Genomic DNA, 18,294 nt, shown 5'->3' on the forward strand with positions numbered 1-18,294 from the left:
AGCTGTGCTTTTTTATATAGAATTTGTACAATATATTTCTCTTCATTTGAATATTTTACTCATAGCTTAACATTCTTTTTACAGGCTGAACTCACTCAGCTCATATAATCAAAATTCTTTCTTTCAACCAAATAAGAAAAATTCAAAATCGTAAACCCGTAAGAAAACAAATTAAAAACAATGATGAAAATAAGTCACTCCTCTCATTAGGAACAGTGTCTGTTTGTACAATATATATGATTTGGAACAGAATTTCTTTAGAGATTAGGCACATGTTTCCACAACACCTTATGCCTGCCGGGTTTCGCTCCGCCCAGGCAGTCTTGCCTCCTAAGAAGGGTCAAAAAGTGTTGATCTCGATGGGAATCCTTTGGGATGCTGCTGCTCCAGGCTGGAGACCAGGAAGGGAGTTGGCCCGGCTCTGCAGTGCCACCAGGTGGCCAGAAGCAGGGGCACGATGGGCTGCAGGGAGCCTCGCCAGGGCCCAGGCAAGGGCAGCAGCTGTGTGTGAAGGAAACTCAGGCCTGTTCTATGCAAACTGAAGAACAGGGAGACCAGAACAGCGAAGGTGGGGCGTGGAGAGAAGCTATGAGGAGTCCAGCATTTTTTTACAGTGGCTTTTCCTGATGAGTGGTTGGGAAGAGAGCTGGTGGTAGCTGTCACGAGTGGGAGGAGGTGACCCCTATGCCCTAACAGTCTGCCCTGTTTTAGTCAGTCGGAAGTGTGGAGGGTGTGGGTGGCGCATCTTCCCATTTGCCTTCCAGGCCCAGAGTGGGGCCTCTTCCCAACACAGACCAGCTCTGTGACAGCCCTCCAGGGAAACGCCTTGTGGTGACAACTACTTGAGTCTGAGTGGCAGAGAACGTGGGACCTCCGTTGTGGGTACAGGCAACTTGCAAAGCAAGATTGGTTTGCCCAAGACCAAAAGATGGGATAGGGGTTTCCACCCAGGAAACAGCACTGCCGCCTCACTCCCCACCCCCACTCCCCAAACCATGGGAATCAGGCCAGGCATGCCTGGACATCAGGGCAGAAAGGCCTGAGGCCACGGAGCTTGCCTGTTCCTGGCTCCTGTGACCACCCCCCCCCAGCCCCACCCTCTGCAGGATGGTTCCACCTGCCTGGGGCTGGGACTTGGCCGAGAACCTGATTTTGAGCTGGAAGGCCACTGCACCTTGGCCTTCTCACAAAGCAAAAGTGCAGGAAGATGCCCCAGCCCTGCAGGCTCCAGCCTCCCAATCCAGACCTGTGCAGACGCTGCCAACAGGTCCTCAGAGGTCAGGGGCCACGCCAGGCCACGACTAGGCCAAGTGGTCAGGCGTGGCCCTGGCTGTGCCGGCCCCTCGGGTCTGGCCCAGACACTTGCCCTTTCATGGCAGCGGCCGCAGGCATTCTGCCTTCCCGCCAGTCCCACTGCGGCTGGTGCGGCGCCTGCGTGCCAATCCTGCTCACCCTCCACAGCGCGACTCTGGCAAGAGAACAACATTCAGCACTTCAGGGCAAGATGAAAACCATAAAAAGGAAAATGGGAAACAGCATATGCGAGAGCTAGTGTGGTTATTGCTGGATAAGCGACAGCCAGATGACCCCGCCGTCCTGGAGGTGGTGGCATGACACTGTCCCCAGGCCGTCGCCCAGAAGTGAAAGCAAGCGGGTTTCTGGTTCACTCCCACCATGAGAGCTCCCCTGAGGGCACCTCAGAGCCATAGGTGCAGAAGCTAAAGACGATTCCTTAGGCTGCCGCCCGCACACCAAGGGATTTGACCGCAATGACTGGTCCCCTGGTCACTCCCCTGAGACCCTCTGTGGGAACTGTGTGGCTTTGCTCTAAAAACACGAGGTGGGAACTGAACAACAGCTAACATGCTGCGCGGTGCCAGTGTGCGGGGCGCTCTACAGGCTTTCCTGAGGGCACTTGCTCTCAGCCAGGAGTCCCCGGGTGGCTGCGGCCAGGCAGGGAGCTAGCGTGACGCCTGCTTTTGCCTTGGTTGCTTGGAGGTCGGAGGAGGCTGGGAGGGGCTCCTGCCAGGTTTGGTCTGGTTTGAATCACCCAGACTCGAGAAGCAAGAGTGAAGAGGAGCTCCGGGGGAGGCCACTGCTGCAGAGGCCCTGCTGGGAAAGGTGGCCTGGGCCTTCCCCGACGGCAAGCGTGCAGCTCCAGCTCAGCTGAGACAAGGCCTCTCCAGAGAGACGGCGCCGGGTTTCCTGGCACCCGTGGCTTCTGTGGGTCTCATCGTGGAGATGGCCGATCCCTGAACAGCCGTCTCCGGCACCTCCTGAACGCCCTTCTGAGGAAGTCTGCTCGGCACATCCGCACATCTGGCCGTGCACGGGAGTTCCTGAATGAGCGCAGGGGTCTGCTCCACAGCCCCCGTGGACAGTGTAGCTGGTCCCATGCATGCCACACCGAGGGCTAGCATTCCACATTCCAGAGGCAGGTGGCCTTGTTCGGGTAGTTGATGGCCAGGCTGATGGCGGCAATGTTCTGCAGAGCCTATGGGTGGAGAAAGAGTCGCAAGCCAGCCTCTGGTTGACAGAGTGCTGAAGCACCAGACCCAAGGCTGAGCACGACGGAGGGGACGGGGTGGGCACCTGGGATGAGCCGGACTGGTTTCCCTCCCCCGGGTGCCACAGGCTAGAGTTAAGAGCTGAAGAGCTACTGGGACCACAAGAAAACTCCACATTTAAGGTGGAATGAGCACAGCCCCAGCAGGCAGTCACAGGCCCAGGTGGGGGTGTCTCAGAGGGTGCCACCAGTCGCAGAGGTCTGGGGAAACAGTACAGACGCGCAGGAGAACAAAGCACTGGTGCTGGGGAGCCTAGGACACTGGGGTGGGAGGGCACTGGGAGTGCAGGTGCCTGGAGGCCAGACTGTCCTGTGTGCTGCAGGCGGCAGGAACGGGGAAGGGGTGGCAGGTGGGACACGTCTGGATGCGCAGTCTGAACCCTGGGCCAGTAAACTGGATGTGCTGGGGGAGGGCAGCTGAGGGCCAGGAAGGGTCCTCAGGGAGGCTGCCCTGCTGTTCCTGGCGCCTAGAGTGTCACGGCTCTGAGATGTGATGTCAGGAGCTGGAGTGGTGGCAACATGGGCGGCCATTTGGAAGGAAAGGAATTGTTACTCTGCCTGGGTCTCAGGAGAACCCCCCCCCCCCCCCCCCCCCCCGTGCTTCCTGTGTGGCTCAGCCCCACCCCGCATTAGCAAAGGAGAGCCCTCCTGTCGGGAGCAGTTGCCAGGGACAGAGTCCCAGACCCGCAGCAGGGTGCCCACCCATGTGACCCCGGTGGGGCTGGGCCCATCTTCCAGGTGTGCTAGCCACCTGTGAGGCCAAGGTCTGCAGATCGGGCCTGGCGGCTCCCAGCGCCATCCTGGGGCTGCAGGTCCATTCTCCACTTTGGTCCTCTCATGAGGACATGGTGGAGTCTCCCAGAGGCTGCTGCAGATGCGAGATTGAATGCAGACGAGACCTGCGTGCAGCTGTGTGCAGTAAGCCAGATGTCAGAGGGCCGTGAAACGGAACACAAGGCTAGCCTTCGCAGTGGTGTTTTGAAAAATAAGAACTGTGCTTCACAAAACAGGCTATTTATGTTAATATGAGATAGACTGACTATTGCTTTTTTAAAACAAATCGATAGCTAAATGTTTAGACGTTTTGTTTCATTTCTGAGCTGAGCTGTACATTTCAAGTTGCATGCACGTTCTAACGGTATACACTCATCTCCACAGTGACCACGCACGCGCTTTCTGGGCCCTGAGCAGGTTAGCAGTGCGAAGGGTCCTGAGACCAAACAGCTGTCAAAAGAGGGCTCTCACGCCAGGGAAGCAAATGACATCCAAAAATATCTGCAATCTCACTCGATGGAAACTTCAGGGACCTGCCAAACTAAATTCAAGGCAGGGGTTGTTTGGTTTAAAGACACACATTCCTGCTAGTGTGTTCTGACCCCCGGCTTAACACGGATGACGCTGACAAATGGCCCGCCTGCCTCCGAGCACCAGGAGGAAGTGACTGACTTGGAACAGAGCTCCGTGTAAACTCGGGCTGGATTCTGCACTCCTGACGCAGTCTGTCCTGGCAAGGGGGAGGTGGGGACACCTGCCACTGGGAGTTGGCCCCAGATGGCCAGCTCTGCGAGGGGAGGGAGTACCTGTGCCGCACAGCGGAGAAGGTGGTCGTCCGTGGTTAAGGCCAGCAGGTACTCCTGCAGCAAGCCGAGCTCCTGTAGAGAAAGCGTGGGCTCTGTGAGGCAAGGGTGGCATGAGGCCGGATGCCCAGCACACCTGCAACAGGCCACAGCCACGGGGCTGCCCACCCGCACACACAGAGGCCTTGAGGCCCCTCATCGCACTGCCTCCTCGGAGCCACCAGAGGAGCCTGCCGGGGGGAGCCAGGTGCCTGCTTCCAGGGTTGGCTCTGCCCTGACCCAGCCACAAGGTGACCGGAAGGGGATGCCTCCCTGATTCCTCGCATATGAAGGGAGGGGATAAAAGGCCCTTTCATCTCTCACAATCAATGGGTCCATTGTGCTGGCAGGGAGGGAGGAGGAGGAAGGAGGAACTCATCCGTTTTATTTTCCAAAACTCACTATTGTCAAGGGCTGAGACCAGGCACTTGTCCCCCTTTGGCTTTAGGCCTCACAAAATAAGCAGGGTTGGTGCTGACCCAAGGCCCTCCCAGGGCTGGGGCGAGGCAGGCACCACATACGTTAGCCACACCTGCGCCCTAATGCAGGGCTACAAGCCCCCAGCAACGGGGCTGTGACCTGAGCCCTGCCCTGGTGGAGGAGGCAGCGAGTGCAGGGTGGGAAGCAGGCAGGGCCTCACCTGGGCACGGTTCTCGGTGACAAAGAAGAGCTCGGTGAGGGCACGGTGCAGGGGGAGAAGAATGCCGGGCTGCGTCACATCCTCAAACAGGGCGTACTCCATGTGGGTGAAGAGCTGCCACAGGGGCCTCAGCAGCGTGAGGTCACAGAGGTCACTGTGGGAGGGGCCAGGGGACATCAGGTGGTCAGGGGCAAGGCTGAGAAACCGCAGCTAGTACAGTGATTACAGACAGCGCCCTGCCCCCAACAGCTGCAGGTCGTCGCCAACAGCAAAGGAGGAAGAGGATGGGACCCAGGCTTCAACACGGGGCCCCGAGGAATCAGGACACCCTGCAGCCTGTGCGCGGGCACTGCGGTGCAGCTATAAGAAGGGTGGCTCTGGAGACCTTCCAGGGACAGGGCTGACCTCAGGACAGGTGTTCAGCAGGGGAGGCAAGAGAGCAGATGGCGTATACAAGATAAAATTTAGGGGTCGGCGCTGTGGTGTAACGGATAAAGCCGCTGCTTGCAGTGCCGGCATCCCATATGGGCACTGGTTCGAGTTCTGGCTGCTGCACTTCCAATCCAGCTCTTGGCTGTGGCCTGGGAAAGCAGTAGAAGATGGCCCAACTCCTTGGGCCCCTGCACCCATGTAGGAGACCCAGAGGAGGCTCGAGGCTCCTGGCTTCGGATCAGCGCAGCTCCAGCCATTGCGGCCAACTGGGGAGTGAACCAGTGGATGGAAGACCTCTCTCTCTCTCTCTCTCTCTCTCTCTGCCTCTCCTCTCTCTGTGTAACTCTGACTTTCAAATAAATAAATCTTTAAAAAAAAAAATGAAAGCCAGAAAAGTAACTGCTGAAAACCCAATGGTGACAGCCAAGATTCTGGTCCTGGGCCCATAAACACCAGAAGGGCACACACCAGTCACTCAGCTGGGAGCAGATCTTCTGTGGCTAGCCTGGCTGAGAGTCTGGACAGAAGTTTTGTGACTCCAGAGGAAGTTGGGTGTCAGAGGAGGAAAGCTCTGAATTGAGTAATATTCTGGGACTTACGGTGTGGTTACAGATGCATATACAACACTAGATTCTGCTGTTTCTCTTGTGACTTGAAGAATTCTGTTCAATTCAGGGTTGCCTTGGAGGCACTAGCTCCCCGCTCAGAGGAAGAACCCTTCCCAAAGTAAATAAGTGGGAAAATCTGGTTTGCTTTACAGAGCCAGCCTTGGAGCTGGGTTTTCAGGAAAGCTCTCAGAACGTGAAGTCAAAGGCACTGTGCCTCCGTCCTGGGGGCTGCCCCTCTGTCGGGGCCTCTGTGCCCTCAGACCAGCACCTCTCCAGTCTCCAAGAGCATTACAGCAGGGGTGACGAGGCAGGCTGCAGGCTGGGGATGGACGGGTGCAGGAGTGTCCCTACGAGAAGGCAGGCTGCCAGCAAACCATGCAGGGGTGGATCTGTGCTGCCTGCAGGAAGGGGTGTCTAAAGACCAAGGCGACGTTACATGCCTCTTGCATACCACTCAGTCAGCAGTGCTTACTGGAATATACACACAGCCAGGCCCGCGTGGCGCTCAGTGCCCCTGACGGCTGATGTGAAGACATGGTGGGAGCAGCACGCAGGCCCAGCTTTTGCTCTCTCCCTCCTTCCCACACACAGCCTGTGGCCTGCTCATGACAGCCACTGCTCTTTCTTCCCTGACTTGAAGAGTCCTTGATTTTTTTTAATGTCAATTCCACATTATATGAGAAGACAATCTGTCACTCTGAAGATCGTTACCCACTCTCACTGGCATTCTGTGTGTCTGTGTGCCTTAAACATGCAAGAAAGGGGACCAGTGCTGTGGCGCAGTAGGTTAAGCCTCTGCCTGTGGTGCCGGCATCCCATATGGGCACCAGTTCGAGTCCCTGCTGCTCCTTTTCTGATCCAGCTCTCTGCTGTGGCCTGGGAAAGCAGTAGAAGATGGCCTAAGTGCTTGGGCCACTGCACCTGTGTGGGAGACCCAGAAGAAGCTCCTGGCTCCTGGCTTCAGATCGGCGCAGCTCTGGCCATTTCAGCCATCTGGGGAGTGAACCAGCAGATGGAAGACCTCTCTCAGCCTCTCCTTCTCTCTGTGTAACTCTGACTTTCAAACAAATAAATAAATCTTAAAAAAAAAAAAAAGCTTAACTATCAGCAAAACCAAAAATAAAAATTTTAATAGCAACAAAAATATTAAATACCAAGGAATAAATAACAAAATGTTGCACAAATCCTATACCTTGAAAACTATAAAATATGACTACGACCTAAACAACGGAGTGATATCCAAGTATAATGGTCATGGATTAGAGGACTCCGTGTGCTAAAAACCTTGATTCTCCTCCAGTTAACCTACAGTCAGTCAAAAATCTCACGAGGCAAGATGGGTGTGTTTGTGAGCAGATAGAAACTGACATACTAATTCTAAAAGTATGATATGCAGAGTTAAAGGTGTCCAAGACAATCTCAAAGGTGTAGAACAAAGCTGAGGGACTTATCCTAGTAGGTATGTAAATCTGAGCTACGGTGCTGAAGGGGGCGTGGTCCTGGCACACACACAACCAAAGGAACGAGAGGCCAGAGGCCAGAGGCCAGAGGCACCCGTACGGGCGGGGCGGGGCTGCTGCACTGCATGTGGTGAGAAGTGCAACTCCACGTGGAAAAGCGCACTCAGCCCCTACACCTCACAGCACGCTAAAATCCATTCCGGGTAGATTAGGGACCTAAGCAGGAGAGGAAAACAACCAAGCTCCTAGCGGGTCCCACGGGAACTACTGACGTTACCTACACAGGACACTAAAAGCGTTGTAAAGGAAACACTGATGAGGCAGAAGACACTGAAGTTACGTGCATCTCTTCACCAAGGACCCCACGGACAGAGCGCAAAGGCAAGCCACAGAGGGAGGGACAGCACAGTGCACGCGCCTGAGCCGGGACGAGCCTACCTGTGGGAGCAGCAGCGCACGATCCTCAGCAGCAGGTGGATGGCTTTTAACCGCTGATGACCGGTCTGGCGGCAGGCCACGCCCACCAGCCACTCCCAAATTTTGGCTAATGGGAGGTGAGGCACAACTCGTTCTTCTGACAACATTTGTTTCAAAATCTCGAAACCTGGCCGAGACCCCAAAACAAAGATATTTTACAAATAAACTGATGGTTGTGTACATTAACAATGACAGATTTTATAAACTGCTCAAGTTTTACTAAAAAGGAGGATGTAATTATGGTCATTTACATTTTTGCTGAAATGAAGACTTCTAAAGAAATCACAGCATTTTAAAGAACGAACATTCTTGGTGCCTCCTTTTTCCGAATGCCCTGGCAGACTCCGAGGACCAAGCACATTTCTTTGGCCCCATGAGAAGGCCCTTTCGTCAGCACATTCAAGTTTACAGCTAGTCAACCACAGCACAAGTGGAGAGACACACGTGGTCTGTGGGACAGAGCTGTGAGGGCTCCGAGGAAAAGGTCAGCTACATGAGGGTACCTACAGCCAGAGAGGCCCTGCGGCAGGCAGTGCAAGTGGGGAGAAAGCACACACACCTGTCTGGAAGCGCCCCAGGTGTCCAGCCGTCACGGTGAACTTGTAGCCCCATTCAGTGTTGCTCATGTCGGAAGTGAAGCGGTAGTACAGCGTGTCTCCTGGGCCACACGAGAATCAAACAGATCAGCCAACTGCAGCCACAGGCAATGGCAACTGGCCCGTTTTTGATGAGATGTATTAAACCCAATGATTTCCCTTTGCCATGTTAAGCTTAAACAGGACCAGGGCCGGCGCTGCGCCGCAGGTGGTGAAGCTGCTGCCTGTGACACCAGCATCCCATATGGGTGTCAGTTCGTGTTCCGGCTGCTCCACTTCCAATCCAGCTCTCTGCTTATGGCCTGGGAAAAGCAGCAGAATATGGCACAAGTATTTGGGCCCCTGCCATTCATGCAGGAGATCTGGAAGAAGCTCCTGGCTCCTAGCTTTGGCCTGGGCCACTCTGGCCATTGAGGCCATCTGGGGCGCGACCCAGCACATGGAAGAGTCTCTCTAACTCTGGCTTTCAAATATATAAAAAAAATTTTTTTAAGATGTATTTATTTATTTGAAAGGCAGAGTTACAGAGAGGCAGAGGCAGAGAGAGGTCTTCCATCCAATGGTTCACTCCACAGATGACTACAATGGCTGGAGCTGTGTAGATTCGAAGCCAGGAGCCAGGAGCTTCTTCTGGGTCTCCCATGTGGGTGCAGGGACCCAAGGACTTGGGCCATCTTCCACTGCTTTCCCAGGCCATAGCAGAGAGCTGGATCGGAAGTGGAGCAGCTGGGTCTTGAACCAGCAGCCATATGGGATGCTGGCACCACAGGCGGTGGTATTACACTCTATGCCACAGCGCAGAGCCCAAATAAATAAATCTTTTTTTTTTTTTTTTTTTTTTTGATAGGCAGAGTGGACAGTGAGAGAGAGAGACAGAGAGAGAAAGGTCTTCCTTTGCCGTTGGATCACCCTCCAATGGCCGCCGCTGCAGCCGGCGCACCACGCTGATCTGATGGCAGGAGCCAGGATCCAGGTGCTTTTCCTGGTCTCCCATGGGGTGCAGGGCCCAAGCACCTGGGCCATCCTCCACTGCACTCCCTGGCCATAGCAGAGAGCTGGCCTGGAAGAGGGGCAACCGGGACAGAATCCGGCGCCCCGACCGGGACTAGAACCCGGTGTGCCGGCGCCGCAAGGTGGAGGATTAGCCTAGTGAGCCACGTCGCCGGCTCAAATAAATAAATCTTTAAAAAAACTTTATAGAACTACATATTTTTGATACTACCTGGAAGCTCAAAATCTTTCCATTTCTGCTGAGACCCGCTGAAATTGTGTCGATCTTGCTGAAAGTCACTACTGCTGGACATGGCGAGCTCATCACAGCCTTCCTCCGTGTTGCACTGAGAATCAAATTTGATTGAGAGGTAGATTGCACCAGGAATGTGAACTTTATCCTGGGGAGGGAAAAGAGAAACCCCTCTGTCAGTGCTGTGGGCTGCCTCGTGCCAAGCCCTGCCACAACTGGTGAGGCGGACGTGAGTACGGCACTGGCCCTCCTCTGCAGTTCTCAGTCCGGCTGGGACGTGGTACAGGGCAGTGCAGGCTCAGGGGTCCCAGTGAAGGGGTGCTCGGGCTGTTATGATCAGTAGAGGTGACGGGAGGAGCCTAAGAGAACTGGGCAGGGTGGGGGCGGTGAGAGCACACGGGGTCCATTTCAGGAAGGGAGCAAGCTGGGAGGTCTGGTGCTGACATCTCTGGGGTAACTGCTTGCTCTGTGGATGGGGTGCTTGGGGAGGGGGAGACAGCGAGACTCAGCCTGGAAAGGTTGGCAGGGAAAGACACCGAAGGCCTTGTGCACTAAAATAAGGCCTTTGCACTGCACGGCAGGGGGGCTTGGGAACGTCCCCAAGCAGCAGCAAGGCTTGTAGGGCATCCACCAGAGAAGGGCCACTCCTCCACGGGTGTGGAGCAAGGCCAGGGCAGGCAGTCAGAAAGGAGCCACACAGGAACCCCAGACAAGTGAAAGAGAAGTCTGGAGGTGATGGAGAAGACAAGGCGATCCTCTTTGTACCCGTGTTGGGTGGAGGGAGTGGGGACGGAGCCAACAATACCGGGAGAGAGGAGGCTTGGAGGAAAGAGGATGAAGAGGTTCACACTCTGTAACCCAAACCTCAGTTGTGCATGGGGCTGTGTCATGCACGGCTGTGGCCCGGGCAGACGCCTCGCCAGCCCCAGCATTTGCTGAAGGGCTCAAGAGCCATCGCAGCGCTGTCAGTGAGAACGACCGAGTCTGCAGCACCTTGGCTCATCCAGAGTCCCACCTCTCCGTCCAGATACGAGGTTAGGATGGAAAGGATGAGGATTTCACTCTGCGTCATGTACAAAGGGGTGGCCAGGTCAGCGGGAGACAGTTAAGAGCAAGGGCTGGACCCAGACCCATGTGCAGAGGTGTGGCGGGAGCCGCCAGGGAAGAGTAGACTCTCACAGGGCGCCTTTCCCATTAAGGCAGGAATGACCAGGAGAGGACTCCGGCGAGCAGAGGAAGCGTTCTCTCGGGCAGGGGTGTTGGGGTGAGGAAGGAGGAGCTGCGAGGAGGCTGACAATAAGGCTTTACCTCAAAGTTGGTGTTGTTGTTATAGGGGTGCTTCGATTCCCTCACTTGCACCTCCATCCCTGGCTCCTCCATGAACTGGCAGGCGGCCAGCGCCATGGTCCCCAGCATGCTCTCTCGGCAGCCCTGAAGCACCTTCTGCAGGATCTGGTGGGACACAGGTGGGTACGTCAGGGCCTGCCAGTGGCATCCAGGAGAGAGCCTGCTTCAACCCCAGGCCCACCCGGAGAGGCTGCCATCATCTCGGACCCACAACAAGCTTCTGCAGCCCCAGCCCTAAAACCAGCTCCACCGGCCGCCTCGTGACCTGTCCTTGTTGTCAGTCAGGACACTGCAGTCCTTCTGGAATACACCACAGCAAGGAGGACTGGAAGAACAAGCGGGACCAGCCAGCAATGCTGCTGGCCCTACAGAGTCCCCAGCAGGGCAGGCGAGCGGGTAGTCACGGCACAATGATGAGTGGCCAGAGTGAGGCACTATGGGGACAAGAGAGGGGGAAGGACATGGCAAGGAGAGGACCCAGAGGGGCACGATAGGTCCCTTTAGCTTTTCAAAAAGATAAACATGGCCTGAGCCAAGCAGCTAGCTCATCCAGGCTGTGAGGCTGGGAAAGAATGGAGGGGAATAAAACAGGTCGTGGAGGGTGAATGACTCCTCCTGGGCTGTGTGTATGTGTGTGTGTGTTTGAGAGAGAGAGAGGGTGGCACAGGGGGAGGGTGACGGGGTCAGGGTGACAAGATTTCTACACCTGGAAACTGGAAAGATGGTGAGAGACTTTCTGCTTCAGCTGGAAAGGATCTTCTGAGGTCTAGATCGGGACACGTGCAGTTACTCTGGGTCTCTGTTTCCACACAGCAGGTGGTGGAAGGGATGCCTCCAGCCCTATGGAGTTTTGCTGACCCATTATTGTTTCAAAAGAACAAGGTAGGGGGCTGGCACTGTGGCACAGTAAGCTAACCCTCCACCTGTGGCACTGGCATCCCATATGGGTACCAGTTCATGTCCTGGCTGCTCTTTTTCTGATCCAGCTCTCTGCTTATGGCCTGGGAAGGCAGTGGAACATGACCCAAGTTCTTGGGCCCCTACACCTGCTTGAGGGACCCAGAAGAAGCTCCTGGCTCCTGGCTTCAGAGCTGTTGCAGCCATTAGGGGAGTGAATCAGCAGATGGAAGACCTTTCTTTGTCTCTCCCTCTCTCTCTCTCTCTGTAACTCTACCTCTCAGATAAGTAATAATAAAGAGAGAGAGAGAGAGAGAACAAGATAGGGGCTGGCATTGTGGCTTAGTGGGTTAAGCTGCTGCCTGCAGTACCAGCATCCATATGTGCGCTGATTTGAGTCCCAGTTGTTCTGCTTCTGATCTAGCTCCCTGCTGATGTGCGTGGAAAAGCAGTGAAAGATGGCACAAGTCCTCAGGCTCCTGCATCCATGTGGGAGACCCAGAAGAAAGTCCTGGCACCTGGCTTTGGCCTGGCCCAGCCATGGCCATTGTGGCCATTTGGGGGAGTAAACCAGTGGATAAAAGATTTCTCTTTCTCTCTACCTCTGCCTCTCTGCAATTCTGCCTTTCAAATGAATTAATCTTTAGAAAACAACAAAAAAGAACAAGGTAAACACTTGATTAAAAACAAAGAAAAAATAGTCTCCAATTTTTAAACTGAAACTTAAAATGAGAAAATTGGACTTGATAGAATGGCACTGATCCTCTTGAGAACCCCTCTGCCACTCAGAAATTAGAAGTCTTGGTCAAGCTTCCCTGGCCTGTTTTTCACCTGCAACACTTCCTCTAGGTTGCAGTGAACACAGCAGTAGGTGCTGGCAGAGTCTCTGACCAGGGCTGCAAATTCTACAGACAGTGGTTTAAACAGAATACAGGGCAGTGTTTGGCCTGGCAGTTAAGACTCCTGCCTCCCACACTGGAGTGCCTGGGCTCGACGCCTGGTTCCAGCTAATGCACACCCTGAGAGGCAAATGACCGGGTCCCTGTCACTTACATGGGAGGCCTGCACTAAGTTCCCAGCTCCAGCTTTGGCTGCGGTCTGGTCAGGAGCCATTGCCTGTATATCTTTCTACGTATCATCCTCTTTCTCAAAAAATAAAATAAAACAGAAGGCAAAAATCTCACTGGAAGTTTTCCTGTATCACAGGGAATAAGATACTAGAGAGTCCTACCTAACCCTGACCCCCAGCATTTGTATAACGTGAGAGTCTAGGGAACGTGGAAAGAGACAGGCAGGCTAAGAGTTATTAGGCTTGGAGGTATGAAACAAGAAAGCCAAAATGCTAAGGCATGTTTAATAGAATCATTATTTTTTAAAAATTATTTGTGTATTTGAAAGGCAGAGAAAAACAGAAACAAAGAGAGCTCTTAGCCACTGGCTCACTCCCCAAATGCCTTCGATGGCTAGGGGGCTGCGCCAGGCTGAAGCGGGAGCTGGGAACTCAGTCCTGGCTTTCCATGTGGGCGGCACCCAAGTATCTGAGGCATCACCAGCTGCCTCCCAGGGTGCGCACTAACAAGGAGCTGCAATGGGAAGAGGAGCCAGGACGCAGAGCCTCATACTCCCAAGCAGTGTCTTCACGACTGCACCAAACGCCTGCCCCAGATCCTTACTTCAGATATTCTCTGAGCACTAAGCGTATGCTAGGCCAATCCCTGGGAGAAGCCAACAGTGCCACACCGGTACCCTCAGTCCAGAAAGCACTGGCTGGGGGTGTCTGTCCAACCCCCAGGGCGGCAGAGATGCGCAGGAAGGGGCAAGGGAGGAGCCTGCTCTAGTCGGTTGCCTTACCTTCTCCCACTGGTGCTTTTCTTCCAGCTGCATGAACATATCCAAAATGTAGGTCATATGGGCTGGGCCACTTAGCTCCAGGATGTCTTCACTCACTGGCACGTGCCCAGGCCACTCGGCAAGCAGGGACGCAAGCACATGGCGGGCGTAGAGGACGGCTGTGGCTTCATTGACACGGAAGAGGTAGTCCCGGACAGCCCTCTTGCTCTTGCAGTTCAGCTCCTTGTGCAGCAGGGCGGCGCTCTTACTGCGGCGCTGCTTGGCGTAGCTCTGCTGCAGCTCACTCTCTGTGCTGGAGATCAGCTTCTGGGTCACCGGGTTGGACTCAGCAGTGGCTTGGTCGCAGCGTGCAGGCCGGGACTGTGAACCCAAGACCACCATTACAGAGGCCCAGCCTTCTCACAATGGAAGGAGGGGGTGTGGGAAGTGTAGACAGCATATCCAAGGTGGGTGACATACCAGGCACGGCAAGATAATCATGTCTGTATCCACAGCTCGGGCGCTTTGCTCTTCCAGTCTCAGGCTCCTACTGGGCTGCCATTTTTGAGCCAGGGACCGAATCCTTTCATCTGTAGTGAGTTCATCGCCATCAAACCTGAAGAAAAGGATCACAAGTCGGCTACGTAAAGTATAGACAGGCCAGAGTACACCCTGCAATCACACTTTTCGGAAATGCCGTCAGAGCATCCTGTGACCACACGATCACATTACTGCTTTCTGTGCTCTGCGGACTGCATTCACGGCGGGCATTCGTTCACGCACGCAGAGATGCACACATGCCTCGTGGCAGGGCATGAAAACTGCCCCCAGAGCCCATTCTCCCCTTTTCTCCTTAAGAAACAAAGCTCCCTGGAGCTTTTGCAAAGACACGATTGCCCAGCTACAGAAACGGTCTCAAGCCCCCGGCAGCTGGATGTAGTGATGTAGCGAGGGTCCCGCCAGGGAGAGGCAGGTGATGGAGCCTGGCACTTCCAGAGCCTCCCCTCAAATCATCGGACGAAGGACACACTCGTTTCTCTACCTTCCCCCTTTCATCGGCTTGGAGCCAGGGCTGGCGTGGGTGAGTTTCCTGACCATGCAGCCGAGAACACTACTTGGTGGAACAGAGCTGGCCCCACCCTGGATTGCTGTCCACCTCCAACTGTCAAAAGCAATTCCCTCTGCTGTGACTCAGGGTGCCTCTGCTCTCTTAGTCACAACAGCTCAGCCTGTGCCCTAACAGTTTTCATTTCACAGTATCTGCTTCAGTTCACAGAATTCAAGGCAATAAGTAAGAAAAACACAAAATAAAGTAAAAGAAAAATGAGAATAAGATGGCAAAACTAGGATATGAAGGTGTGGAAGGGGTATTCAGATTGTAGAAATACGAAGTTCTACACAATATGAACAGCTGGGTCCAAGCACTAGCTCTGAACCTCCCGGCCAAAAGAGGGAATTCTGTTAACTTTATAGTGACCTTCGTGGGAAAATGATTTGCAGTGGTGAAAAACCCATCTGTAAACCAAAGCCCTTGAGTGGCAGCTCCTACTCTGCAACCTGCACACAGAGGTGATGTGAGCGACATCTTGGTGTTCGCCTCCACATCTCAGTCCATAACAAGGGGTTACTCCAAGAGGCCGCCTACAAATCCAACGTTTGTCCAAAGAAGCTGGTCGCATGCATCAGAGACAATCCAGCCAGTGTAACATAGGTCACCTTTCACGTCCTTTCGTGCAGAACTACACACAAGTTCCATGTCTGCTGCCTGGCCAGTCAGGGTTGCTCCCCGGGGTCCCGTGTGATCCTCCTGCCCTCATTTGCTTCCTCACTCGCCATATTTTGGCTCGCTCTACATGCTCCTCACCTCTTCTGAACCTCCAGGAAGAAAGAATCAGTCCTTTTCATCTGCAGTTCATATATGGCCCGGAGGATGTGCAGGGGCGCGTTCAGAGCATCGTGCGCCATCTGAAAGCAGAGCAGGAAGCAGGTGAGAAGCAATCCAAACGGGACGTCAGCATATCATGGATAATCTGAACTCAGAAGTGATCTTCAGGTGCAGGCATTGTGGCATAGCGGGTAAACTGCCACCTGCAGGGCCAGTATCCCATATGGGCACCAGTTTGAGTTATGGCTGCTCCTCTTCCGATCCAGCAGCCTACTAATGTGCCTGGGAAAGCAGCAGAAGATGGCCCAAGTGCTTAGGCTCCTGCGCCCACATGGGAGACCTGGAAGAAGTTCCTGGCTCCTGGCTTTGGACCAGCCCAGCTCCAGCCTAGCAGCCATTTGAGGAGTGAACCAGCAGATGGAGGATTTTTTATTTTTTTAAAATTTTTTGACAGAGTGGACAGTGAGAGAGAGAGAGACAGAGAGAAAGGTCTTCCTTTTGCCATTGGTTCACCCTCCAATGGCCGCCGCAGCCGGTGCATCGCGCTGATCCAAAGCCAGGAGCCAGGTACTTATCCTGGTCTCCCATGCAGGTGCAGGGCCCAAGGACCTGGGCCATCCTCCACTGCACTCCCGGGCCACAGCAGAGAGCTGGCCTGGAAGAGGGGCAACCCGGACAGAATCCAGCGCCCCGACCGGGACTAGAACCCGGTGTGCTGGTGCCGCAGGCGGAGGATTAGCCTAGTGAGCCGCGGTGCCGGCCGGAAGATTTTTTTTTTTAAAGATTTATTTATTTATTTGAAAGTCAAAGTTACACAGAGAAGAGAAGGAAAGGCAGAGAAAGAGAGAGAAAGGTCTTCCATCCACTGGTTCACTCCTGAATAGACCATATTGGCTGGAGCTGCGCCGATTTGAAGCCAGGAGCCAGGAGCTTATTCCAGGTCTCCCATGTGGGTTCAGGGGCCCAAGCACTTGGACTATCTTCTACTGCTTTCCCAGGCCATAGCAGAGAGCTGGATCGGAAGTAGAGCAGCCGGGACTTGAACCAGTGCCCATGTGGGATGCCGACACTGCAGGCGGTGGTTTTACCTTCTACACCACAGTGCCAGCCCTGGAAGATTTTTCTCTCTCTGTCTGTCTCTGTCTCCTTTTCTTTCTGGAAACTATGCCTTTCAAATAAACACATTTTTTTTTAAAAGTGATTTTCAAAAATCATAAATCAGTTTATAATTGAATAACATTATATGGGCGTTGAAAAAAAGGAAATCAATAAAACTAAAATAATGAATACTAAAATACTAAAAAAATTTGCATTGTTATTGTAACTTCAAAGCAAACTAAAAACACTAAAACATCAAAGGAACATATGGCAGCCAAACACAATGTTGACAGCCAACACTTATCACACTGCCTGCCTGCCAGCTTCCCCACAGCTGCCTCACACTCAGTCTGACAACTGGCACACAGCTCTGGGTGCCACACTCTGTTGACTTTTTCTTTTTTAATATCACTTGCTCTTCTGGTATCACTCTCCACTCTTTCTTCATGCTTCATATAGTCAGACCCTCTGACATCCAAGTCCTCACCGATTTTACACCGTTTTGAGCAACAGTGAATTATCCAGAGATGGTAAAAGTAGGATGAAGGGACTATAATGTGGGCCTTCCAGGATGGAAGCCCTTCCAGGGCTTTTGGAAAGCCTGGGCATTGAATGTAAAGTTTCCCACACACAACTGGAGCTTTTGAGAGTGTGACCCAGAAATGTTAAGAACAACTGCGATGGGGCTTCTCTGTTCTTCAGGGTCGGTTCAGCACCACACAGAGTGTTTTTAAGAAGTGAATTCTCAGAATATCACACTGAAGCATTTCCCTGTTTTGGCTGAAAAACAGCCCATGTCAAAGAGCATGCACTCCTCAGAAGCCCTTCCTTGATCCCTAAGATGGCCTGAGTACGTACCAAGAAACATATTCTGGTGGGCTCGTCCAGGCCCTCGAGAGGGTCTAGCTTCTTCTGCTCTGGCTCACCAGGGCTGCTGACCGGCCGCTCCGCCTCTTCCTCTTGCTCGCCTCGCTCACTGAGCTCCAGCTCGCCGTGCTCGGCCAAAGTGTTGATCTCCTTTTTTGAGGAGTACAGCATGATGGACAAGATCTGCACAGAAGGAACATCAGGGGGTCAGAGAGTGAGTGGGGAGTGCATGGGAAGAGTACAGAATATTTGACCGAAGACCTCAGAACTCACACAAAGAACGGAAAATTCATACAGAAACATGAACACATGTGCAACTGTATTGTAATCAAACAAATGCTAATTAAAAACTATGGGGGCCTTTGTGTTTATTAACTTTTCCATTGACAATGTAAACTCATATCATCAAATGTTCACATCCTTTGACCTAGTAACTCACCTCGGAGGAACAATGTAAAATACGTAAAAAGTCAGGCTTTCAATATGTCAATAAAGCGTTAGTAATGGTGAAATACTGAAAACCATCTTCATGTACTGCATACAGCCATCAAAAAAGGTGGTTATGAGAACTGTACAGAGACTTAGAAAAATGCCTACTGACTCCAATTTATTGAAATATTATATTCCTCATTCAATCTAAACTTGCATATACCCTCTGGGTCCATGGGGAAAATTAGAAGAAAACACACAAACGTGCTCATGATGGTAGCTCTGTTTAGGGAGTGATTGTCT

General features: G+C 53.3%; 1 protein-coding gene across 6 annotated transcripts in view; it reads right to left on the reverse strand.

Moving 5' to 3' along the window:
* Positions 1-240: 240 nt before the first annotated feature.
* The window catches only part of ZZEF1 (zinc finger ZZ-type and EF-hand domain containing 1), a 130,189-nt gene continuing 112,135 nt past the window's right edge, over positions 241-18,294 (reverse strand). For all 6 annotated transcript variants that reach the window (XM_070061242.1, XM_070061240.1, XM_070061244.1 and 3 more), the window contains exons 45-55: positions 17,554-17,745; positions 15,577-15,677; positions 14,193-14,328; positions 13,734-14,093; positions 10,947-11,090; positions 9,618-9,786; positions 8,359-8,457; positions 7,761-7,926; positions 4,823-4,976; positions 4,147-4,218; positions 241-2,494 (exon numbers count right to left, since the gene is read on the reverse strand). In XM_070061242.1, coding sequence (XP_069917343.1) covers positions 2,414-2,494; positions 4,147-4,218; positions 4,823-4,976; positions 7,761-7,926; positions 8,359-8,457; positions 9,618-9,786; positions 10,947-11,090; positions 13,734-14,093; positions 14,193-14,328; positions 15,577-15,677; positions 17,554-17,745 — 1,674 coding nt within the window. In that variant the 3' untranslated portion in view covers positions 241-2,413. The remainder of the gene's footprint in view (positions 2,495-4,146; positions 4,219-4,822; positions 4,977-7,760; positions 7,927-8,358; positions 8,458-9,617; positions 9,787-10,946; positions 11,091-13,733; positions 14,094-14,192; positions 14,329-15,576; positions 15,678-17,553; positions 17,746-18,294) is intronic.

Source organism: Oryctolagus cuniculus, chromosome 17 (genome assembly GCF_964237555.1).
Source record: "Oryctolagus cuniculus chromosome 17, mOryCun1.1, whole genome shotgun sequence".
NCBI lineage: Eukaryota > Metazoa > Chordata > Mammalia > Lagomorpha > Leporidae > Oryctolagus > Oryctolagus cuniculus.